A 27,233-nucleotide genomic window follows, 5' to 3' on the forward strand; every position below is an offset into this window, starting at 1 on the left:
AGGAGAGAATGAAGCGGCTTGCAAGATTCTTGGGTATTTTCATGCAGGAAACATGCCCTAAATAAGGCTAGTTTAACAGTTCTCATACACTTAAAAATTAGCTGCTTGGAATCAGGTGTTCCTGTTTGCTTTGAATACATTCATATCTTTGCTATGAAAAATATGGCTCCATCAACTGCTTCTTTATGAGCTTGTTATAAACCAGTGATATGACAGTGCAAAACAGTACTTATTTTCTGTTTCATCAAGAAGCAATTCCCCCAGGCATTAAGATGTGACATAAAATCTTTTAATATATTGAGCAATTTCATTAAGTTCTCTGTAAAGAAAGCAAAATACAGCATGAAATACAAAAGCATTTAAAACATGCCAGGGAATTTCAGTGGGAAGGTAACAAATTATGCAAGCCACAGGCCTATATTACACATTAAAAATGTTGGCTGAGACATTAAACAACCACAGAAACATTTTTATATAATATGATTTAAGATCTATTGTTCAAGAACTCGAGAGCAAACATTTACTCTTTGCTGATTAATATTAGTAACTTTTTAAAAAAAAAAAAAAAAAAAAAAGGCATTCATCTGATGACTGAAATACATTCCCAGGTAGAATTCAAGCATCGTAGTTCTTTCCACAGAATACCTCCAAACAAAGCACAGCCAAGTATTGCCCGAGAGATTAACCACCAGGAAATCTCTACACAGTAGAGATACCCACTTTCAGAATTTCACTTTTTCCTGCTTTTGAGGGAGCTGTTGTGAACTCTTACTCTCTTCTGCACGGAAGAAGCAATCTTCATAGATGCTTTCTTTGCGAGGGACCTTTCTACAGCTCTGGGTTGCCATAGTAACAGCTGAGCATCCTCTCCACCCGTCAACAGAGACTCATCTGCGGGGTTCCAACAGAAGGAGCGAACAGTGGCAGAATGTCCTCCACAAAGGGTACCCACCAGGCTCAGTCCATTGGTGCCGCAGCTGATGAGGTGAACGTTTCCTGTGGATGTTCCCCCGATAAGAAAGAGTTTCTCTGCCTTTTCGTCATACAAGCCACCTACCAGGTAATGTAAGCTGTTGTTTTCAATGGAGACTGCATCTCTGACATCCAGAACATGCAATAGTGTTATTGGTTCTTCGGTATCTAACTGAGCAATATCCCACCAACAAAATCCCTCGTCGTGTGTCATGCAGTAGACCTGTTTATAATCTTTCCCAGACCAGCCAATAAAACTTACTGATGAATCTGAATTGCAAGTTGATATCAAAGCATCATCTTCATTATCCTTGTTAATATCGAACACATTCACCAACCCATCAGTTGACCCAGAAACTACCAAATTGGCTTCGATAGGATGAAAACAAATTTTAGTGACATCATCATTGTGACTTTCAGAATAGACTCCCAAAGGTTCTTTAGTTGCACTGGCACAGTCTGTAATGCCTCTTGCATCCCAAAACACCAGAAACGTGTCCTTCTCAACTTTTTCTGTTCCAGCACAAATTATGAGATCACTGCAGTTGATATCAAAACTAATGAAAATGTTGGAAGGATAGCCACTAAATACCCGCACAGCTTTCTGAGTTGCTAAACGAATATCCCAACATTTTACTGTACCATCACTGCATGCTGAAAACACTATGCTGTCACATGCGTGTGCAAATCTGACTCCATTAAGTATCCCAGGACGGCTACTGTACTCCCGCAGGAAGTTTAATGTTTCCCTGTTATATACCCTAATTGACTTATTGGAACACGAAACTGCCACAAGGCGACTGCTTTCAGATTGAGCAGGTTTGGAAACATCTATATCCAGTAAGTAAGCGGGTTCCTCACTTAGCATAGAACGTTTTGCTATGCGCAGACTAGCAAGCTGCTCCTCAATCTTCTCCACTGCAGTCATCCCAAATGCTGTTCTTAACGTTGTCAGAAGCCTGTAATAAATAAAACCCCAGGTGAGTTTTTAATTAAAACATTCTGAAATAATATTAGCTTTAAAAATATATATGAAAAAGCATCTCAGACAGAGATCACACATGAAGTCAACATCCAATTATCCTCATGTCCTACCCACTACAACTTCATTTACAGAAACAGAAAACCGGAAAGGGCTCCCTGAGTTAAGGAGTTCAGTCTCTTGTGACTGTAAGCACTACATCATATAATCCCCTTAAAAGATTAAATAGTCTGCCTGTGAATCCTGTGAAAGTCACTTAGCTAAATTCGCTTTATTATTCTTATAAACTAAATAGTAAAGTGATGTTCTCCACAAGAGGAAAGAAAATTAAGTCATCACCACTACCTGAGGAGGAATAATTCTTGTTCTAAGAAGTTGCTAGGAGGCACAGCCCACAAACAGTTGCATCAGTACAACTGCAGGAGACATCTTCAGTGAACTTTTCTGCTGAGGGACGTGCAAAGGGTAGGCAGAGAACAAGACCAAAATTATGTAGAACTACAGCCTGGAATGGCTAGATGAGATAAAATTTACAAGTATTTAGGTGTCCAATGATGCACATAAACACCTGTCAGCATACCCCAGACCACCTAAACAGGCTACATGACATCAGTGGAATTCACTGGAATTAAGCACCTTCGCCTTTTTCATCTATTCTAAGAACCTAAATGTTTTTTGAGCCTCCTATAAAACCACATAACGCTGGCTCTTAGTGCAACTGATAAAAATCTTCCCTTCAAAGGCAATTCTTCTCTGGCACTACTGAACTCTCCTAGAAACCCATGCTATTTCAGTGATGTACACAACTCAAATTTTACCAAGTAAAACTAAAATTAAACAATATTCTCTCAATCCTCTTACACATAGATTCATATTCATAGATTCACTTCTTAAAAAAAAAAAAAAAAAAAAGAGTTCTCTCCTTTCTATAACACAAAGGAAAATTAAATTCTGTAATTGCAGTAAAGGCTTTCATCAATTTAGTCAGAAAAAGTACCGAAGTATTTAAATTTAAAAGAGGTATTTGCCATCATAAGCAATACATGGTTTTAGTGAGTTCACAAACTACCACCATTTCTAAAAGAAAAATGTAGGTGGGGTACATTAAGTAAGCATAAGCATCCACATGAATGACTTCTGTTAAACTTGCAGGTTCAATTAGACTACTCTTCTGTGTCTAAAAAAACCCAAACATTGAAGGCATCACAGCAGGTTCTAGGGGGTCAATACTCCAGTGAATTCTCACTGGTACAGATATTTCAGGTAATGCAAATAAGGGTAAAGCATTACTCAAAAATGTCCCTATTTCCTTAAGGACTAGGCCAGCACCCAATCCTAGTTACCACATGCGTGAAAGGACCCTTTTTGAAAAAATCCAAACAGAAATGGAGTAAAAATCAGGCAGAGCCAGAACGCAAGAAAATATTCTTGTGCCTTCCCAGCTCTCCCATCATAAATTTTTCGGCAAATTCTTCAGGCTGGACTTTTAGGGATGGAATGAGCAAGTTTCCATGTATTACTTGTTTCAGGGTAATTATTTTAATGGTCCATGAGAGACCAGCAACAAAGGAAAAGTTGCTATGACAAACCTGCATTCTGCTTTTTTTTCTTCTTGGTGGTGTTTGCAGTTTCGGGGTTTTGCTTTCCCTTCTCCTATTTGGTACATACAAATATTCACGATGCCCTATGACAAATGAGCAAATTCTTAAAAAAACAGCTCAAGTAGGCACACTCATAAAAGCTTAATTCCCAAGTCACAAATAATCTCACTAAGGTATTTGCCTCAGTAAGATCCTGACAATGAGGTCCCCAGGTTAATCTTCTACATCAAAGCAGTGTTTCAGAGCACATCTACAAGTAATTTTTGCCATAAGACGCAGACATCCTGTGGAAACTCCTTTCCCCTTTAAAGAGAAGAAGTTCAACATGTTTTCTGGCATTAGCCTGTGTGCAACCCTACCCACAAAGCTTGCTCCTTACTTACTTTTCTGGGTATGTCCTCAAATGGAACAAGCTTTTACTAGAACGATTACATAAAGCAGACTGTTCTCAAACACTGCCTGCTACGCTGCTCAAACACAAAACTATTGGACTCCGATGCAAATTATTAATTTAAATTTAAGAAATAAACTATTTTAATATTATTAAGGACAACTTCTACTTAATCCAATTTACTGAAGAATTATAGCGGAAGCTTCTATTTAAATGCTGTTTCAAAAACACATGCTTGAAGGAGGAGAAAGGAGTTTTCATAAACCAGCTATCCTGTAGTGCTATGGTTACTAAAAAAATTGGGTTCTCTTTGTAAACTTTTTGTAAGAAAAATGTAGTTTTCCAGACTGACCTGAATTTCAAGCTCTAAATATTCAGACTTTTTATACTCAAAAGGCCAAGTAAACTCAAACAGACATATTCCTGACAAATGTCATCCATTTGGAAAGCAAGCTGCAGTTGTTTAAATATTACTGACTTTGATAAAGAATAATATTCAATGAGCAGTTTCTACAACACTCATGTCAGAGCTTTTACTGCTGGGGAGGGGAAGGCAAGGGAACTCTACAAGTACCCAGAATTTGTAAAAAGCCAGAGTCTGCAAAAGCATGTTCATTCAGATTTAATAATATTTTCTGGGAAATAAAATTAGCCCAAGATAGCTCTTAAGCTTTTACCCCCAAATGACACAGGTACATCTATTCTGAAATACCAGAAAATGCTGTTTGTGTTTCCAGATAGATGTGCTATTTATATAATTAGGAAGCTGGAGGGTACAGTTTTCAATTCTATTTCCACTGCAACAACTAAGGATCCTTAAAATTGCATTTGATGGCAGCCAGGTTTTTGCTAAAAACTCAGTAAAATGTCTGCTCTAGTAAGAAAGTCTTCAGACTATTATGAAATTGTGATTGAAGGTTATATAAACAATTCATGCTCAAAACTTCAGGGTGTAGCTGCCAGCCCTTCCTTTTCAGAAGGGGAAGTCACTGTTGTATTTTGATGGGAAAGTTTAAATGGCAGGAATAGGATCTGTGTTAAATTTATGAGACAAATAGGAAACAATGGTCTTCCAAACACAATAGAAGATAACTAAGCACTGGACTGCAGCCACCTACAAAGCACATGGTGCTCTGCACTGCAGAAATGAAACACTTTTAGTTTAGCACTCCTTTGACAACACATGCATCTATTTTGTTAAGGTCACCAGGAATCCTTTGGCAAGTCAGTATCTTTGAAACCTGACACAATTTGGACATAGCACAACAGCCCGTTGCGATGATCAATGAGGAAAACTGCTCATGCTAATGTGACAAACCCTCTGACACAAAGGCATTTGAGGGGACAGACAGCTTGCTCTTGAACTGTTCTGGTCTCAGAAGAAATGGCAGAGATAGCACTGGCCAAAAACTCCTTTCCCCAAGGTACCTCCTTTGCTCAGAACATGAAGTAGTTAATGAAATTCAGGTTCTTCACTTATTCCAACTCACAGTGGCCTACAGTCTGGATCTACAGTCTCAACACAGACAACATCCAGGTGATGTTAAGGCGCCAGGAAAACAACACCAATTGGATGATACATGAGCATATGGCTGAAGGAGTCCGGCTATGGCTAGTCACTTGTGTTCAAAACAGAAGTCCAATCCCATCGTCAGTGATCGCCATTCCTCATATGTAACAACTCACATCTGCATTCACATCTGCACCCCTGAACATGGTAAAGCCACCACAAATTAACCTTGAAACTTCTGTGTTACTCTATCTAGTCCTCCAGAATGACTTCCATGTGATTTTTAATACGAATTAACTTCACAGTTATATGCAACCCCTGCATGTCTCCTTGATATCACAACTACCAGAAACAATAAACTTCTTGAAGGACACTCAACACTCTTGACATCTTGGGAACTCAGAATGAATACAGTACTCCGAAATCACCTAAAATATTTTGACCTCCAGGGCATCCTAAAAGGCTCCTTTAAAAAAGAAATAAGCTTGATTTTTAGAACAGAAGACAAGAAGCGGAAGGGATATGAAAGAGGAAAGATAGGATTTTCAGAGGCTTTTGTTATGTATTTCTCACTAGTGGAGTGTGGAAACAACCATACAGAAAGACTAGAAGCAAACAGCCAGGGGTGCTGGAAGCGGGCCTTTCCAATGACAGAGAAATGAAAGGTAAGCACCTATCCACACAAACTAAACATTTAATATTGTCTCAGCATATACTGCTGTGCTCTTTGTGCACTATTCTAAACATCACAGTCTCAACTCCAGCCAACAGGCTCATGAGTCCTCTTTAATCCAGAAAGTTTTTCAAAAAATAAACCAGCAATTCATAAGGTATTTTCCGTCTCCTTTTGGTTGTGTACGCAAGATACTGCCAAATTGCATAGTTTTCATTTCCAAAAGGGAATGTTAGCTCAACAACATATAGAAACATAAAAGTACCTCTCTGAAAAATACCATGGAAAACGTGGGAGAAATGGAACTTTGCCTCAAAGATTTAATCAGTAATGTAAGAGTAACTTATGAGTAGGAGGGTAGAAACACGTAATAAAAATGAAAACAACCTGTAGTTTTGGCAATCTTCTCCACAGAGGTCAAATACCAAAAATAGCAAGGGATTTGAACAGCAGTAGATGAAATCTTTCACTGCTCTTTCCTACTATAAACAATGCAAACAGACCCTCCCTTTATTTTCACGATTATTAAAAGTTCAAGAACAAACTAAGAACAAACCTGGAGCTCTGGGCAGCGGAGAGCAATTCATGCATGCAACATTACATGTGGTTTGCATTTTAAAACAAAAACGCAAAGCACAAGGTTGGCTGAGGAGAACGCATTAGTACGCTGCACTTCACTAATGCAAAATGCCTTTAGAGACCTCTCCTCACTGGCACTGCTTCACAACAGAAGATGGATCAGCCAAATGATCTAAGCACTGAGGGGAAGCACAAAACACTCATCAGGCATGCATAATTTCTGCAGGATACAAACTCCTATAGTTGATTTTGTTATTTTACCAAAGCTTTTTAAGGTGCTTTTCCAGTATTCCCACAAAGCCATTTTAAGGCAAAGAGAATAGCATTTAGTCTATCCAGCAGGAAGGGAATACGATGCGCGACAGGCTATGCTGAAGTGCAGAGACAAGATGTAAACTGCCAAGAGAATTATTTCATCCTTTCAAATCAGTACATCTAGATTCCAAACGTAAAGCACAGCAAGAAAAAAAATCCATGTAATTTTGCATTTGCAGTACAGCGAGAAATATTATATCAAGAGAGCAGCAAGGAGGAAAAAGATAAAACACTGTCACAACAAAGTCTATGGGAAGAGCAAAAAAATTTGGTCTACCAAACTATCTACCTCGCATGAAATCAATTCCTACACTGCCACCAGTACGGACCTTGGAGGTACAAACCTATTCAGCAACACAGAGAAGAGCTGCAGGTGGGACAGAGAACCAAGGAAATGGCTTAAACAACAGAATTGGTTAGAGGAAAAAAATAAGGGTCAGAACCAGGAGAAAACAAAGGGAAAAAGTCACAGGTGCTCAGTGCTTTGGGGTTCAATAATGAAAAAAAAAAAGGAAACTACAACTTTTGTGTACTAATCTTTTGTGCGCATAAGCAGCAGGTGTTCATGTCAATACAGAAACAAAACCTCTTTCAGAATATTATACTAGATATCCATAAAAAGAGAACACAAAACTAACTTTTAGATTTGACCAGGCATAGTTTTAAATGCGTAAATCATAAAACCCATACATTGACTATTTTCATCAAAGTAAAACTTTTAAAATTAGTTTTTTGGTGTAAGATTTTGCATTCCAACTGGAAAGACCTACTCTGATTTTGCATCCAACCCTGGAAAATATGGTGGAGGCAGGCAAGATTTGGAAAAATTAGGCATGCCTTCAGGTTCAAATTGCAATGAACTGACATTCAAACTTGAGTAACCGAAGGCCTTTCATAAATTCATGAACCAAAGAGATGGTAAAGAGCTGCAATGGACCCAGATGGCAAGCCATGGTAAGAGCAATATAAATGTAGAACGATCCAACGTACAATTAAAAATAAGCCAGAAAACACCATACAAGACTATAAAAATGCTCAAATTACTAATTTTCGCTTCAAATTTAAGTCAAAATTATCAAAATCTGATGCTCAGATAGCTAAACTACCTCCTCTAGAACAATTTAGGAGACAGAGATAGTTTCTAAGTACTCTAAGAAGCTGTGTCAAACGTTATTTCAAACACGTTTGAGAATTTTCCTTTTTCAATCTTCTCTTTTCATCCAATTCCATGTTAGTTGCACAGGCTTACTAACAGAGGAGCAGCGAAGTAAGCTCTCTATCACCAAAATCACACTCTGACATGAGCAACTGGATCCAATTGAGGACTTACTTGTGAGGGGGATGTTTCCTAGTAGTGACCTCACCAGGTAGAGGATGTTATTGCATCCAGGTGTTGATGAGGTGGTCATCCAATAAAGGAGACTGCAAAGTAATAAGAGGATAAGAGATGCTCTATTTTACTCTCATGGCTGTTCTCAGATCAAGCTGACAGAAGCTGCAGCAGAAGCAATCCTATTTTATAAAGACAGATCCAAAAGATTCCCAGGCAAAGGTTAAATTACAGAAAGAGATACTGTAATAGGGACGTTTATTTTCTAAATTCTATATATTCTCCTTTATTTTTGTAAAGAATACTGTATTTAAAAACCCTCTGCAAAAGCAAATCTATGCCTAAATTGCATGTTCATGGCCTCTGAACAGGTAAACAACAAACTGCATTCTCAGGTGGATTCTACAAAACAGGCAAGAGCTGCCAGGAAAACTGTCCTAGCACTGAGCCTTGGCTTTTCCACTGGAGCAAGTCTCTGAGACGGAGGTCAAATGTGAGGTTTGTGCCTGCTCCTCCCTTCTCCCCTCCCCTCCCACTCACAAAAAGTGCCTAACCTGTACTCCAGCCCCACATGCCAACAACACATGGGGTGAGGCATCCAGATGACCCTCTGGAAGAAGGCTAAGCATCTGGAAGTCATGGCCAGTTCTGTGACACTCAGTCTTTCTCTGTCAACCACCTCCTCCTACGACAGGACCCAGGATATTGGTTAACAACCCCACAAGGAATGGAAGGTGGGCAATGTGTGCACCCAACAGCTCCAGAAGACTTCACTGTCCAAAGTGTTATGTAAACATCAATGCTCCCAATTCCAGCAGATGCTAGATGACTCACAGCTTCAGAACATGGCACCTTTGTGTCCTGCTGTCTGTCTGTAATGTAACCACAGATATTCAGCCAACTCGCTGCAAAACTTGAAGAGAATCCAAGTCTCAGCATTTGTGCTTATCAGACCACAGTGACCACAGAAAAGTCATTTCCTTTTTCCTTGTGAGCACCTCCCACTGTAGACACCATATTGACATTACTTTTTGTAACCACAAACATAGGGAAGAAGACATAGGACTAAACAGTCTCTGAATTACATACAGCCACCAACTGCTGGAAATGAAACATATAGGCTACAACATTCTCCTGCATGTAGTGTTAAGTTTTTCTCCATTCACATTTCCTTAATATAATCACGATCAGCTAAGAGAAGGTTCATACCTTTCTCTGAACAATTCCTCACACTATTCCTCACTAACAGCATTTTCTTTTCTAGAGGTCACTTGGCACTAGAGCTGTACACCAAGATGGTCATCTCACAGATAAGGAAGAAAATAAAGCTATTTGTCTGTGTGGATTTGAACAAGACCCTGGCCTACAAACACTTACTAGTGCTAATTCTGGCAGAACAGCTTACTAAGTAACACCCAGCAAACTGCAACATTCATTCTTTACTTTCTTAAACAGTGAAACAAAGATAGTATTTGCCTAACTTGTAATGCTTGTGTAATCAAACATCAGTAAATACAGTCAGCAGCAGCCTTTTGAAAGAAAAAGCCTTGTTCTGAACATCTATGGTACAAGATAAAATGCAAAAGTCACGATAACACTGCAATGCATCTGCAAATTCCACAGTCGAAAAGTGCTTCAATGTCCTTTCAAGTTTGGGATTACAAGAAAAGACTTCAAGATTTTCAGGGCCATTTTAAGCTGAACAAAACCACCACATGAATGAGCAACCCCAATGATCCACCCTACAGAAAAAGGTGAAAGGAAAAATTTACTAATGCAGCTGCATTAATAATTTAGTGACTCTGAAATAACACCATTTATTTCCTTCAATTTAGACATTGCCAGTTGGTACCGACATCCTCATATTAAAAAAAAAAAAAAAAAAAAAAAAGAAATAAGTAAGAAGATTCTTCCCAAATATTAATAAGTTTTGCTGAAATTCTTCCAAAGAATTTGTTTCTACACCACAGGAAGCCTGGGAAATTTCAGCCTAAATTTAGCACCAACCGTAATAAAAGGATATAAAGAAACTTAGCTACAGCAGGAAAAATAGCTCCTACTACCACACACTGGTGCCAAAATACCTATAATGAGATAAAATGTTTTATTTACCAGAATATTTTAGAAATTCTTTCACAACGGTAATTTAGCTTAAGTACAGTTCGTTACCAGAGCTCATTCTTCAAAACCCAAGACTATCATGTTTTCTAAACTCTTTTCTTAAAAACCCATGCTTAAATCAGCTACTACAGTTCTCATCTTCACTACGGATGTTGCTGGTGAACTGGTAAGATATTCTCCTACATGTGCAGATGTGGCACCAGGATTTTCCAAACACAACATTCATGTGCTTGGCAATTTTTAATACTACGCTAACACAGCTGCCTAAGCAATTCTCTGCAGTTCCAGATCTACTGCACAAGCACAAACATCTGTCAAGCCTAAGCAGGGGAAACGACTTCTCCTCATTTTCCTCATTTGCTTCCCCAGGAACATGCAGATCACTCAGGTATCTTCACCAGTGATATCCTACAATATCAATTTTTTATATTTAGCTAATCCAAAACATCACCCATGTCAAGGTAATTTGTCAGACCCTCTCCAGTATCAAAGCAACAGGAGAAACTGGAGATCCTTGCGTGCCCATGACAGTTCACAGACTATCAATTTCCAAAACATGCTCTTTATGTATAGCCTGACAGCTGGAGGCTCTACTGAATCCTTATCATGCCCTAAGCTCAATTTTCAACGCTCTGTAGCAGACAAAAGGAAAAGATGTCATTTAAGTGACAACAGTAGAAGAGGCTGAAATAAAGGGGTCTACAGCTATGCCGACTCTATCCTGTTCAAGATAATTTACTTTTCAGTCTCTGTAAAAGATGCTAAGGCATTGAGTATGTGCACATTCTACCCATGCAAGGCTCTCTCTTCAGCTCTTTGTCTTCAAGAGCCTTTAGACAGCATTTACACTTGAACCGTACATAGCATTCCGGTACTAGCTTCACCAATGCCACATGTAGATTAAAAAATCCTTTTTTCCCTTTTTATAACATCCAAGTGCACAGTGATTTTCCGCCACACTGCACTGGAAGTTCACGTTCAACTGCTTTTCCACTATGAGAGTGATTTAGGACTCAGTCATAAGAAATCAAATCACAAAAAGGGAAGGATGAAAGAGCAAGTGTGTAGGTATTGATACCTACCACTTTCTGATCAAGAGTCCTACTGTATGCAGCAACACAGACAATCCCTGATGGGAAATCACAACAAAAATGATACGCTTTTGTTAGTACCCACAAATCCCTAAGACCCGGATGGGGAATTTCTTTTTCTGAGATCCACAAAGACCTTTCCAACATCTTTGGCAGACACTGTTGACACAAAAAAAGACAAGGATAACAAGCAAAGTCAAGAGCTTTAGGCATTTTAATAATCCTGCTCTCAAGCCATGTTTGTTCTCAATGCTTCAGTCCATCCATATTTTGGAGGGTCATAGCAGGTTGCCAGCAGGGCTCTTTGCTGAAGCCAATCTCTTGATAACTAAACCATAATCAAGTGCAGGGGAGGACGGGTTAGATGATCCAGGGAACGGACTGTTTATTTTACAAGAAGTAGCTGGGATGCTTTGCCTTGTATAGCTTGGCAAGGACAGAGAACGAGAAGGGATATGATTACTATCTACAAATACATCAAAGGAATAAATGCTGAGGAGGGAGGGGAGCTACTCAAGAACAATACTGGCACAACAGTTTAAGAGTATAAACTGACCATAAATAAAATTTAGAGCAGAAATGACAAAGTTTATCTTGCAAAATAGTTTCCAGTTAGAACAGCGGGGGCAAAAAACTTTTACTATCTTCATCTACTTTAATAACCTCATCAGCCTGGCACCCACAACTGCCCTTGCACAGCAAAGAACACAAATAGGAAGGCAGACTGAAAAACAAGCAACTACAAGATAAGCTGGCTCATCATTTCTTTCTGGAAGACACCACGTTGCCAGACAGACAATAGCAAGACACAACATTAGCTTACTGCATAGTTTCAGAAGCACTATTAAGACCATAGTAAGAGGGTATGTATGTGCACACCCAGAAAGCAACTTCCAGCTTAAGGAGGCTTCCTCTCCCCATGCCCCTGAAATTGTCGGGATAAAAGTCTAAGGACTTGAGCGTGCCCTTCCAAACAGACGCATCTTTTTGCAAAGACCGCTGCGTGGAAAACGCAATGCCTCCCTCTCAAGTTTGAATGTTTATCAGTCACTGCAACATAGAACTGAAGACTTTTTGTCCTGCAGTGACTGCATCTCTCAGTGCAACACGAACAAGACCTCAGCGTCGCTGAGAACACGTGCGCTCAGGCAATCTCTCAGCGGGCTGGAAGTCCCAAGGGTGTCCGGCGGACAGAAGCTGTTATTTCGCACTCACCCGCTTGATGTCACTAACGACCACCGCTCACGAGCAGCTCGAGCACTCTTCGAGGACCTGCAGCCGCAGATTCAGACCACGCAATTCAAAGGGAGAACACTTACTCTTTTTGTTACGCCTATAAACTCCTCTGCTAATTTTAATCGGTTATGATAAGCTGTCTCCTTAACACAGTGGCATTCAAGGAAACAAGAACTTAATTTAGAGTGCAAAGTATAGAAAATAAAGCTGAAGTACTGCAAAGGACATTATTAAGGTACCAGCATATTTTCTTCCTTTTAAAAGCCTCAGATCCTCAAATCAGACTATTAATCAAAAATAACAGCCTTCACTTAGAACTGTCTAGTACCAAAAACTGGAGAAGAAAAAAAAACCCAAATTCAACTACATTGCAACTTTTTCCTTTCTGAACTGTCAAAGAGATTAAAAGTAAGTTACACGCTCTTTTTTGAAGTCTCATTTTTGTGAATTCAATTCAGAGGTTTTGATCTTTCAGACTTCATGATAACGCAAGATGTGACACTCATATTTCCATGCAACATACACGGTAGCATACAGGGAACAACTGATTTTTGTGCATTTGCTCTTTAAGCATCTAACAAGTGTCAAGTCCCGAAACACCCATCACTAAATTTTCCTGGGGAAGGGGAGGAACAAACCAACTCCAACAAGTAAAAAAACCTTTCCTCTCTCAATCTATTACACTCACGTCTGGCTCCAATAAACATTCCTGAAGCAGCAACATTCAATACACATACACGGTAATAGTTACCTGAGACTTTAAACCACTAGAATGAGCTTTTCCTTAAATCTATTCTTCCCCCTTTCAAACCTAAGTGATGTACTTCTTTAGATATATTGACAGATTCTGAGTAAACGAAAATCAACTTCACTTACCTCAAAAAAACCCTCTACAAATCATATCCAAAATTCAAATAAGTCAGGTTTGCTAGTAGAAGAGCTGTATGTTTCTAAACAATAATTTTTGCTTTTCCAGCCATCTGCTTGTCCCTTCTGCTTCCACAAAGGAATAATAACACTTAATTCCAGCGCTCTCAGTCATTCCCATAGCAACAAACATACACACATGCTTATTACTAAAAGATCGTCAAATTATTGAAAAGTAATCAGCATCTGAAGTTTCCTGTTTCAGGTACTGCCAGCATGTAACTCCATCTAGCAAGGAATTAGCCAGTTTTACTTAAATGCTTGTCAATTCACCAATTTAACTGCTTACCAATTGTACAGCACTTTTACACCTTACTTTTAATGGGAAGTTGAGTAATAGTTTTGCTTAGAAATAACAGGCATGGGAAAAAAGAAAGATCACAGCAGTTATGGCTAGCTGCAGAAAAGGGGCAAGTGAAAAGCTGCTAATCAACTAAAAACAAAAATTAAGATTCTGCTGAAGGAAAAAAAAAAAACTAAACACACCAGCAGTGACTACAGGTATTAACAATATGTTCATTCATCCATCTAAAAGCAAAGTGAAATTGCAAAAAAGACATTCAATATTTTCAAATTTAATTGCTGTTATACACAAGCACAATATAACAGAATAATTTTACTTTAAAGCTATTTTTTTAATTGTATTAATTTAATCCAGTATAAGAACTATGAGTGTTTTAATGCATCTGACTTTACACAGGTAAGATTCAATTGTTATATCAAATGAAGGAATATCCAGAACCTGTTAGTTTTGATTTTTCATTAACTTTCATTAGCTGGAAAACTAGGAACTAAAGAAAAATAGCAAGTGCCCTTATAAGGCCACATTGAAGTCTTACATAAAACAACAAGTCTCAAAAAGCAAAACAATCAGGATTAAGAGGTTTTTAAATATTTTCATTCTTCTATCTGTTGCAACTTTTAGTCTAAAAGTAACAATTAACGTCACACCAAAACATTTTGAACAACACAAATAGTGTAATAAAAATAAAAACAAACATCTGAGAATACTAACAGTCTGCAAGAAGTGCCTTCAGATTAAGGTGAAAAGGGGAAATAAATTTATGTCCAGTCTGTAAAGGGTATAAACAACAGTACAGATGGCTTGTCTTGCAAAGGAGATCAGACTAGATAATGCAATAGTCCTTCTGGACTTAAACACCTGGCATAACAAAACGAATAGAAACATACCAGGTTGAAGAGGTTTTTAAGAAAATATTAATGTGAACTTGTTAAAATGGACAGCTGTGCAATATTTGCTTCCTGCCACTACTTAAAAAATATTTTGATTGTTGAAAATACTGGAATGTCCTGTAGGGTCTAGAAACAGGACAGAAAACATTCCATGCTGGGACCTTCAGAATAGCCTAATGAAATTACTCAGTATTTGTCTTGTGATTTGTGCATGATTTTTTTCAGTGATATATATTGGTTTGCTTTCTTTCTCCAGTGAGCAGTCCAGCCCCATCTCCTGCTGTGTTCTCTCTAAAAGATTTTGTTGAAACTTGCATCAAAGTACCAGCTAAGGCAAAAATACATCATAGAAACAATTCATCCAAACTACTGAAATTTAACCTGAAGGCGAGATTTGAGCATCAGACATCCTTCACTTCCAGTCTAAAGCTTTATCTACCAAAGCAACCATCTTCTATATACAATTTCACAATCCCTCCCATTTATTTTAGAAGCTAATACAACACACTCTGGTTGGTCCCGTCCATGCACTAAGTTACATCCACTTCTATTTAACTAACCAACCCTAAATTAAATGCTCTAAGCTTCTTTACAGACTGCACTGAACGTGTCCCATCTCTACACGCTGACTGCACCAGCCCCACAAATTAACAAAACATGCTTCTGCCAGATCCAACCCAGTATCAACTCAGCTTAGTTTGTAGGTGCAAAGTGCTGCAGTGAAGCTGTCCTTTCCCAGGGCTTCAATAGCCGCAAGCAGGGAGGAGGGAACAGTCAGAGGGCAGCTTTGAGGGGAAGAAAGGGGAAGGAAAAGGAGGTGGCAGGAGGAAATAAGATGCACCAGCAGGAATTTATTTAACACTTCTGGTAAAAAAAGAGAAGGTACAGGAACATGAGAAGGGGAAAAGCTAAGGAAGAAGCAGATAGTGGATCAGGCTAAAGTCTGAGGAGAGCAAAGGCATGTTTGAAATTGAACTTCCTAACCCCACATGGCTATAGGCTCTTTTCCTGCCTTTTTTATGTCCTCCATTGTCCATCTTGCACCTAAACTACTTACAAGTCACAAAGCGCACTCATCTTCAAAACTTGTCCTTGTTAAGTCTCTGATTCACAAGTCTCAACACTCTTTTTTAATGTCTGGTGTGAAACCCACTAACAGACTTGTTATCACACAGGAGAAGCTGATCCACACAGAAGATGTCTTTTCACCCACCAATTAAAACCAAGCCCTAGAAGTCACCAGAGGCAACTTTACATCAACACGGCTCATCAGCATGATAGTGCCAATTACCTTCTGCTTTGTTTCAGAAAAGCTCAGAAATCACATTATTTGTACAGTTACAGTAAAAGCATGTCAAAACTGCAGAACCCAGCTGGGAAGTGCTGGCAGCACATAGTGACAGCAGTCTGGTTTTACATGAGACCTCCCACACAGTGAGGTACAGACCAGACCCTAGGGCCGCCCAGCAAAGGATCCTTGTCCTCAACACTGATGCAGTGAAAGAAAAGAAAAAGAAAAAAAAAAAAAGAAAAAAAATCAAAACATCCTGTACTCAAGGCATTTAAAAAGCTACCTGAATGTCACTGATCATCCCAAGTACAGCAGAACTCTTATGGGGCAACAAGGAAGAATTTTTTTCCCAGAAAATCTGAAAACACACAAGAAACAGCCAGGTCCCACATCACTGCCTGTGCATGCAGAGGCTGTCCTGGCCCACCTTCCCTACAGGGCTGCTCCTTGCTCCCATAAAAAGACATCTGCATGAAAATGCAAATAGCTACCCTAGTCTTTAACCCTAAACAAACAGAAACCAATATGTAAACCTTAGGCAAGTATTACATAAAATTAGCAATTAGAAAGCAATCCTTGGGATACACATGAACAGAAACCTTTTCAGTCACTCCGTTGACAATGACAATTGTCTTACAGGAGCTGCTCTGCACACACACTTCACCAAATCTGACGATTGCTCTCAAACAGGAAACCCATTTAAAATATTAGGAAATAAAAGGCACTAACACAGCTTAGTTCTGAGAACAAAGTTTTCACAGACCCAAAAACCAGCATACTGAGAAAAGACATCGTGTTTCTGTATTCTTCTGAATATACAATACCTTTTTATGAAAAGTTATTTTGGAATTATACAATTGTAACTCATGAGTCCTTAACATAACATAGCATTGACAATTCTACTTCCTGTATCTTGTAGGAAAAAGTTAATTCTCCAACACAGCATATTTTGAAATACCTGTTGGTTATATAAAACATCATTTAAGGATATATGTATTACATCTTTGGTGGTAGTTTCTCTAACTTTCCAAAACATAAAAAAAAAAGGTGCCTTTTCACTTTTTCCCAGGGGAATATAACAGTAAAACAGAAAACCGAAATCAAACCCTTTATTGCTTCTTCTGACCTTTTCCAGATTTTTTCTTTAATAATAGTAACAGTCTAAACCAAAGAAGATTCCCATCTTCACCAAACCTAGGTGAGGTCAGCTGGTACCAGCACAACTTCTTAATAAACGTATTTCATCTGCCAATAGAGGTTCTAAATTTAACCCTGACAGCCCATGACTGAGCAGTCACAACTCTAATCAGATGTGCCTGCCCAAGTTAGCAATACACTGACTCAGTCTTCATGCCGGGCTCAATCCTAGCCCACTCTCTCCCAGACACTGCATCAAAGCTAGAAAGAGTGACCAGGGCGGTGTCAACCCTCCATCAGCCCTCTACCCGCTGTTCAGAGTGCTCTGAGTTAGTCTTTCTAAGCTTCCAGGCTTCACTGAGCAACAGGATAAACTCACAGTGTAAGTCCAGCGGTTTTATTCACTCTTTACCAGCAAAGCAGACAGCATCACTATCAGCAAAGCAAGAGATGCTTCAGTTTAGCCTAATGGAAAAAGAAAAGACAGCAGTGAGGGAGCAAAACCTCAGGACGCCCCTGCTTTCTCCTCCCTACCGCACAGGGCACTACATACATTAAGAGATGTCCAACCCCGGTGCACAGGGGCAGCTTCAGGGTCAGGACGGCGGCACCTCCGGCCGGTGGCTCTCCCAGCTCAAACCACCCGCCGTGGGCAACCCCCATCCTCCCCCACCACAAACCCCACAGGGACAACCCCTGACAAACCCACAGGAGTCCTGTGTCCTCCCCCCGCCCCCGGCGCCCCCCAGCCTCAACAGAGGGGACCCTTCCCCTCCCACAACAACCCTCCACAGAGGACACCCCCCACCCCCCCCCCCCAGAGATGATCCCTCTCAGAGCCACCTCCCGCTCTCTCCACAGCAACGCCCATATGGCAGACACTGTTCTGCCCGCGGCGGCCCCTTCCCTAGCCCCCCCCGGGGCTCCCTACCCCGGCCCGACCCGGGCCGGGCCGGGCCGGCCCCCCCGGGGTCCCTAACCTGCCCCCTCAGAGCCGCCGCCGCGTGCGTACCACCGCCGCCGCCCCCTGTAGGCCCCGCCTCCTGAACCCTCCCCAGACACCCCATTGGCTACTCAGGCCGTTTAGCCGGCAGCCATCTTCCCTTCTTGGTGGCGGGGAAAGGAAGTGACACAGAGGAAGTTGGGGCAGAGTGCGAAGGGGCGTGGCCACCTGCTTTTCAATCGCCACAGCTTTATTGGCTCCCGCCGGCGGCGCGGCCCGCCCCGTTGCCATGGCAGTGGGGGTGGGCCCTTCCGCGCTGGGCAGGGCTGGTAGCCGCGGCTGAGGGAGCGGGCGCCATTATCCATCCGTGAGGGCGAACGAGAGTTAGGAGCTGCCTGGCCAAGCCGTGGAGAGGCGCCCAGCTGAGCCGGGGGCCCGGGTGGGTGCCAGGCCTCGACCTGCATCTTCCGAGGGAGCACGGGCTGCCGGCGGCGAGCAGGGCCTCACGGCTGGAGCTGTGCCCGTTCTCAGGCATCGCCCTGGTTCGTTTGGCGCTGTCACCCAAAAGCTCGAAAAGCTTCGACAGAGCGGCGCTCGAAAGAGTCACCCAAAAAGGCTAGCGACCAAACGGAGAACGTGCTCCGTGGCACATGAGATCAGATGCGGTCAACTGGATTAGGGACTGAATTTTCTTTTATAACTTTTCAGCTGTAAACTGACTACGCCTAAAAAATAGTAACTGTGGAGAAGCCGGGAAATGGCAGATTAATGGGGCTACAGAAGGGGATGCACAAGTCCCTCTGCTCCCACCAGTGTTGGTGGAGCTGTGCCGGTGCGGTGTGTGGAGCTGCGCCTCGCCAGGAAAGCGGGAACAGAAGCGGGATTGTATCCTGGGAGGGATCCAGGCAAGAAGAGGGACAGGAAGGTTAATTAGCTTTCCTTTCCTTTCAGCTTGCTGTTGCATTTTTCGAGACCCTATTTTTTTCCATTTAAAGTTCCACATAGTATTTATTTCCTTCTTTTTTCCCTTACAATTTAATAGGGTAGCACATAAAGGTTATTAGAGGATGGATAGCATACTTAACATTTGCTTCTTTTAACTGTTTATTGTCTAGAGTGTTAGAATTCAAAATTCCTTGTTCTATTCTTAATTCACTGTTCTGCATTGAAGCTTGTTTGGCCCCAGTTGTGAGTATTGCATTAGTCCATAATCTTAGATGGATGTTATTCAGTGAGAAAAGTAATTTGTACCTTTATTTTTGTACCAGTTAAAATCAGATTTGTGGTCTTTTCTAATAAACGCTGCAAGTTACAGTAAATAGTATTACCAATATAATAGATAAGTAAATTGTTTCAAGAAGAATTTTTAAACATGGAAATCCTTTCATCAGCTTAGTTTCCACTGCTGTTTTTTAAATTCAAATATAAACATTTGAGCTGACTCTGTATTTTTCTAGCAACATAAAAAAGAGTTTTATCTAAACCAAATAATGTGGTTAAGTCACATGGATGTTAACCACAGAACATTATAAAAAACTTGACTTGTACCTCCGTTTAATGGCTGCCTTAACCTTGACATGTAACAAAAGCAGGAAGTCAATCAAATGATACTTCAAAGTAGCATCAGTTTCAGTTGCCTGCCACTAGTAGTGTGCAAAATTTTAATTAATGCTACACGCTCCAGTATAACTACTGTTATTTTTATTACTGCAGCTATTTATGTACTAACTGGTATAATAATCTTTCAATGAGTAGAGAATACCATTCTCTGTGATCACTGCAATACTATGAGACAGATGCAGACTACTTTCACAGATGCATTGATGATTCACCTGGATTACAGCTTAAAGTCTGCTCTCTAAATACTTTATTAGGACCAGGTATTAATGCAGGTATTTGTATTCATGAGGAGTCATAGGTGCACAGCTCACAGAAGCCTATTAGCCAAGCAGGTATCACAGACAATAGACCAATTCACCAGCTGCCATGAAAAAGTGCCCTTTTCTGTTTGTATTTGCTTCTTAGCAATTATTTTGGGGGGCATTTTTTTTCCTGCATGGTGCATTGAAGATAGAAAAATAGCTAAGCACGTGACATCAAAGCACAAAGACCCAAATTACATAACTTACTGTTTTCACAGTAAATACCTTCCATCGTTGTGAGCCTGGTCCCACTGAAGTTTATCACCCGGGACTAATCACTGCTCAAACTGGTGAGAGTTGTTCTGAAAATTTCAAAACCAGGACGTATATGATTTCATTGAAGACAATATTGAATTCAACACAATATACGTTATAATACTTAAAGCTGTATTGTAAATGTCAATATTACAATAAAGGATACTTTTAGTTAGTAGCTTTTCATCTGAGTTTCCTGGGGTGGTTGGTATTGCCACAAATTCAACAAATACCTTCTGTTCATTGTTCATGTAGTATAAACAGCTGCAAGATCAACTGGAATGACACAATTCTACAGCCGTGGATTTGGTGTTCAGTACTCCCAGATGAATCCAGCTATATTGACAGAAAGTACAATTTTCTTGATAGCACACCAACGCTGCTGAGTCACAGGATGTATTAGGTAGAAATGCCTCTGTGAGTTCATGACAGTAATTGCACGGCAGTCGCTCCAGGAGCTCGTTCGTAACTCTTGACAGTTACTTTACAGACAGAACTTGAAACAAAAGATATTTATAGAAAGGAATCTTTATGATCCTCACTTTAAAAGAAAGTGAAGTAGTCTAAACAAATCTGAGTTTGTGTCACGTGCTCTAGGACTAAGGTCAATTACTCAAACAGCAAGTTCCCCAGAACAAGAATTTTTTGCATAACGCCACCATATTTGTTGTGACACAACTGTCCCTGAGTATAACCAGCAACTTCTGGGAGCTACCTTAATGCACCATCAATTATTTTGCTTCTTGCTTGCTTTTTTGTTTTTGCTTGGGTTGCACTGTGTCAAATGCAGATCAGCAAGAGGTGCTTCATCCCCCCAGCAAAGATAAGTTAAAAAAAGGGAGGGGTGAATGAAAGCGCCATTATTTTTAGAGTCATTTTATGTGTAGCACTCAAAGCAGAGAAAGAAATGAGAGTATCTAGATGTAGTTGAAATTACTTTGTCTAAGACGCCCCTTTCATAAATAACATTCATAGGGCTTGATAATTCTGAATGTTGCTTGTTGCAGTTTTAACTGAAACTGTTCAGGGAAGGTCTATCAAATCAAGCAGTTGTACCCTAACTACTTGGCTATCTATCTAGTATGTTAAGGTTATTTATGTAGTATACATAATATATGTATATTTGGGCCATATGTAGTATATGTAATATGTATATTTTGGCCACCTATGCCAACTTTGACAGTAAAGCAATTTGTAATTAGCTTGTATATGTGTGTAGATGAAGTGTTACATACCAGGGATCAATGAATGTAATTCCACCAGCAGCTTCCTGCAGCTGAAGCAGTAGAAGGTAATGTGATTTGCTGGAGAAAGAGGGATTTATTTTGAACATCTTTAAAAGTTACAGCTTGTTAGTTTTTTCAATTTTTACTTCCCATCTGTGTTGGGGCAGGAGAGTTGGCAAACTTCTCTCCATCACTTTTTGCAATTCTACCTGCTGACCTTGACACAAGATGTAGAAATGAGGCAAATTTATTATGACTGGTGATTGCTGGATTTATCAAAGGTACTTTAATGCTCAATTGCCACTTAGTGCTAAATAAGCACTTAATAAACCAAAATCAAATGTTGATTAAATCATACACTCTAATTACGTAGTACAATAAAAGGATGTTTTGATTGCAAAGTCAAGTTGTTGGATAAGGACACCAATTTTTTAGAGGTCAGCTCAGAGTTAACAGCTTCTGACTTCAGAGAACCTAAGGTGACCTTCCATATCCTGCAGTGAAAGAGCTGTGCCCGTTATCTTTTCCCTGCAGGAATTCTTGATTTTAATAATGCTACTGTTGGTAACAATGCTTGCAATTTCTCATGACCTGCACAGGGTCCCAGTGTAAGATTTTATATTTGATCCTGTTGAAAGCAGAAGATTAGGCCATGCACTGTGGGCTCCTCAGCCTCCACAACTGCTCTCTGTAACTATCCCTAAAAGGCTGGGTGGATGTTCCAGGCATAGTTCAGGTATGGAAAATAGACTGCAGACGAGTATTTCTGTTTTCCTGGTCATCTTCTCTTTCTGAACACCAATGCTAGGGATGTACATGCTGAGATTTGTTTTTTTGTTGGCAATTTTGTTAGTAGCAAGAATTCCTTATTCCTCCCTGAAGCAGAAATATTAAACTTGACACAACAGCAGGAGCCTTCCATTTGAGTGGTAGTGAAGGGCACCCGAAGTGCACCCGGGAGGGTTCATCTCGTCGCATTCTCAGTTCTTATATTTGCACAGAGACTGAACAGGATAGCCTAGCTTGAGCCATTACCCTTCTTCCTGGCTTTTCCCAAGAACCTCAGTATTAGGCCAACACATTCACGTGTGAGGTTCCCAAATACAGCACAGACATGTTGTAAGGCAGCTCAAATCTGCTACCTATTGATTGGGGGTTGTGATTTCTTAAGAGCATGGATTTATTTTGTCAGATTCCATATGCTCTGCACCTTTATTGGAGGGTACCATCTTTATCTTTGCTTCAAGTTCTGGTAATCAAACTCCCATTGAAATTGGTTGACGCTGAGATCAACTACAGAAGCCTAGCCCCCCCAGATGTCCAAGTTCAGGAGAGAGAGAAGCACTAGGCCATCAGGCCAGACACATATTTCAGAAGTGCTGTATCATAGGCAACAGCATTTGCATAACTACTGAAGTGTCTTGTATATAAATTTTAAAATAGACATATATTCACATTGACAAGAAAGAAATCTCAGCAACCAGATGTTTAAAAAAGACGCCTGGACATGCCCCTAAGTGAAAAGAGCCAAAGCCGAACATAAGAATTTTTTATTTTTCTTTCAACTATATTTTAGTGAGGTTAGTCAGCCTGAAGTCTAGACACAATACCAATACTGTCACAAAGCCATGGCATCAGGAATGAACAGAACTGGTGCTGCAAGGCAAGCACAATGCAGTGCTAATTAGCATTGGTATGAAATCAGTCTGAACACTAAACTGGTTGACTTTGTGTTTTTACCACTGTCTTAAAGATGTTGTCAACTTTTACTCCTTCAAACCTTATTAAAAAAAAAAAATAACAGCATTATGTCCCCTAAACATCAGCCCAGAGAAAATATTCTAACTCTTAAAGCAGCAAGTGTCAATTTGAGTAATCACTTTATTTAATTTATAGTTTCAGCATCTGCAACTGATCCACTGTAGTCCACAGCAATAACCACTAAGGAATTAGTAGCCATTACAGCATGAGTTATTCTGTGAACAGTAAATCACAAAAAAGGGAATGATTAAAGTACCTGCTGTGTACAGTGGAAGCAGAAGTAACAGCCTGTCTAAATTTTCAGTTTAAAAATCTTTGCAGGTCGGTAGAAATCTGGGTCATCATGTTCTGAAATTTAATCATTCTATACGAGGCAAACGTGATTACATCCCTTTGCTTAACAGCATGAGATTAGCAATTGCAAAGTAACTCTTCATAAGAGGCATTTTTTTGGCAATCTTCCCGAGGCAGTTGTGGACTTGATTAGCCACCAGGACTGAATTCTCTACAGCAGGAATTATCCAAATATGGCATACCAGCAGAGATGATCAAACATGTGATGGATTAAATAATTCAGTGGAATTTTTTATCTTTAACTGACATGGAAGCAGAACATACTTTCTGCTTATGCTTGCTAAACTATCATGTCAGATTAGCCTTATACTTTTAAGGGGAAAAGAACTGTTAGAAAATAAACTTGTTTTGGTTTTTTAAGATTCTGAGAAGATTAACAGCTGAATCCATCTACAAACTCAAATCTGAGACTACCTGGAATGAAAGTACATTAGCATTAGTACAGGTCATGGACTGTTCTCTAGCTATCATAACAGATGACTACAACTCTAAGCCAAAACAGCTCCCTACTCTCCAACTTTGTGAAACTGGAAAACTCTAACTAGTTCCTTTTTGAATATTAAGTATATCCAGACACAACGGCATACCAGCTAGGGGAAAAAAGCCAAAAGAAGAAAAAAAAAAAACAACTTTAAAAGTTATTGAAAGACTATAAAGATGGAATTTGTTTTGTTCCTAACCCAGGATGATCTGAAAAGGGCAAAGAGTTTACAGCTCATGCCTTGTTCACAACTGTCAATTTCTTCCTCAGCCTATTACTTCCCAACGACTCTTAATCCCTTATGTCCTCCTGTTACCCATTCCCACAACCCTTTTCTCCCGCTGTGCTGGTTTGAGATGCCAACATCTTACTTCTGCTACACACAGGTTCCTCTTCCCCTTTTCTTTCTACAAGGACATACTTTCTTGCTATTTCTTATCATTTACAATCATACTCTGCACATTTCAGACCAGCCACAGCGCTTAACACAGTATGGAGATACCCGACTACGCAGAGAATGACCAAATGAAGGAAAACAGTTTGGTACATGAACGCTCTCCGCTGCAAGTTGAAGGACCCTTGTGCTGTGGCATATTAGCGAACATTAAGTATGGCTGTAAAGCTTGGTAGGACGCTCATCTTTGGAACTACTTGAAGGGTAAAAGCTGAACAGTAGATGAGAAGTAGGTATCCATGAATGTGAGGAAAAACGGCTTGTAGCACATGGGAAGTCTGCACATAAGAAAGCACCAGATGGCTGGGAGGTGAGAGTGGCCACATGTACAGAATCAGGAAATCAGTGCTTTCCTACCCAGGAAAGACTGATCAGAATCTAGTTGTAGGTAATTTCACCTATTGCAGACTTGCTGTTTTCTATTGCTAATTTGTAGGGTATTCTAGAGTGTAACAAATGCTTTAGTTCTGTTGAACTAATGAGTTTAGGATAGTATCCACAGAAATAAGATTCTCTTGTCAAGTTTGCTGTTGTCTAAACTTCATTGAATTTCATTATGAAGTATCTATTTAAACAACAGCCTTTCACTGATTTTTATGGCAGTGTAAAGGAAGTTTGCTACTTCCCTCCTGAGACTAAGAAAACAAGTTGGGCTCCTCTACAAATTGCTGCAATGCACATGCACTTTGGGGCGAGGGGGAATCGCACACATTCTTCACAGATTTAGAATCCTTTCTCATACCTAAAAGATTTATTATGCAGTTAAAAAAGAAAAGATTTCTCTTTACAATATGATCCATGTTCAGTAGTTGTGGGGACAGGAGTAGAAAGTATTAGTGCCGGAAGGGGGAGGGAGGGTGAGAACATTAGAGGCAAGTAAAGACAAGCATACCAGCCATACTTAGAAAGGGCTGCTATGTACTGTACCAAAACCACATCAACTGTAAACCAAGTATTTGCCACACCATCCGGAAAAGTTATTGCATGTGGTCAGAATAAGTCATTTGTATAAAGCCAGAGCATTCAGTCAAACCAATAATAAAGGGTGTAATAAGTATTTGAGAATTAAAAGAGCAATAAAAAAAAAAATCCTTCAGAAAAGAAAAACAAGTGTCTCTACATCCAACTGTTCTTCACAGACTAAGGTTAAAACACAGGGAAGGCTCTGTTACCAAGTGTAAGATGGGGGAAGCGACAATTCCCAGTGCAATGCAGGTTTAAGCTTTTGGGTAGGAACTTGCTTTTGCTTTCTGCAAAGTAATTAGCAAGCAAAAAATCAAATCAAACTAGGCAATTTATATGTAAATCATGGCTAAACTGATGCCAAAGGACTACTAAAGATGATTTGTACTTATAAAGGTTTATGCAGTTCTCCTGTATCTGGTCCATTCTTATGATCTAAGTCTCACAGAAAGAGCAACAAACACAATATACAATTGAGGAAGATGCAAATCTCAGGTCTACGGAGATTTAGTTACCAGTTCAGTAATATTTGGCCAGCATGGGCTGATCAAGAATTTCAATTACACCTTTCTGGTTTCAGTTTGTGGCATAAACAAGAACTGCCTTGAGTCTATCTGTTAAGCTTCATCAGCCATTTAAGCAGAGAAGGAATACTTACTCCAAATCCCTTCAGAATTATTTTATTTAGAACAAAGAATTGGAAAGACCAAGCACTTATGAGTCATTTTATAAAGCAAGGGACCAGAGCTTTGCTTTGCTAATGAGTTGAGTCCTTATAATAAACCTTTGTTTCCACAGCAAAGACCACAAACAGTTACAAACATCAGTGGAAAGGTGAATTAAAATTTTGCCTAAGAGGTGTGATTTAGTTACATTTGTTGAGTTTTTCCATCACGTACTTTCCACTGAGTTTATCCTTTTTGAGCTGCAAGTTTTTTCTTTTTTTTTTTTTTTTTGTTTCAGCATCTTCAAAGTTACCTTGAAACTTACAGAACAAACTAATAACCAACAGATCACCCATTTCTGTGGTCCTTGGAATTAACATCCTGGTTATCTACATCTCTGAGAGCTCTAGCAGGACAAAAAAAAAAGCTGTAGGAGAGAAATAGAAAGAGTCGTAGGAGATGTTTAGCATCAAAGTATGAGTTCTTACGCTATGCAAAATGTAGCATCTTGTGTATTAGCTCCACACAAATCCTTCCACTTAGGAAAACAAGGAGGAACACTGTACAGTACTCAATAAATGGATTTGAAATAGCAAACCAGCTTCCTTTTAAGGGCCAGTTCCCACCTCTTCTAGTGCATTCTGCAATACTGCTCAGCTGCATTACTCAACTGCTCCAACTTCCTCACTGGGCATTGTACAACTGCAGGAAGAGAGAAGCAAGAGTTATGCCGAGTAGTACTTTTTTTGCTACACTTCAAGTAACTACTTAAAGTTAATACAAATATACAAATGAACTAATACTTTCTCATGCTTGTATATTACATAGAAGTTAAAGAATCTCGGGACCATGGTAAAAC

The 27,233-nt window shown here is 39.8% G+C and overlaps 1 protein-coding gene across 3 annotated transcripts; it reads right to left on the reverse strand.

Annotated features, from left to right (window-relative positions):
• Positions 1-271: 271 nt before the first annotated feature.
• Positions 272-18,014, reverse strand: WDR89 (WD repeat domain 89). Of its 3 annotated transcripts, XM_082485839.1 has the most exons (5): positions 17,904-18,014; positions 17,730-17,815; positions 8,354-8,475; positions 3,544-3,638; positions 272-1,931 (listed from the first exon to the last, which is right to left on the reverse strand). In XM_082485839.1, the coding sequence occupies exons 4-5, from the start codon at positions 3,618-3,620 to the stop codon at positions 731-733; spliced, it is 1,278 nt and encodes a 425-aa protein (XP_082341965.1). In that variant the 5' UTR covers positions 3,621-3,638; positions 8,354-8,475; positions 17,730-17,815; positions 17,904-18,014; the 3' UTR covers positions 272-730. The 3 variants fall into 3 exon arrangements, with proteins under 3 accessions (XP_082341965.1, XP_082341966.1, XP_082341964.1); XM_082485840.1 differs by lacking the exon at positions 8,354-8,475; XM_082485838.1 differs by lacking the exon at positions 17,904-18,014 and having other exon boundaries at positions 8,354-8,445; positions 17,730-17,853.
• Between the last annotated feature and the right edge of the window lie 9,219 nt (positions 18,015-27,233).

This window comes from Vanellus vanellus (genome assembly GCF_965231255.1).
Source record: "Vanellus vanellus genome assembly, chromosome: 6".
NCBI classification, from domain to species: domain Eukaryota; kingdom Metazoa; phylum Chordata; class Aves; order Charadriiformes; family Charadriidae; genus Vanellus; species Vanellus vanellus.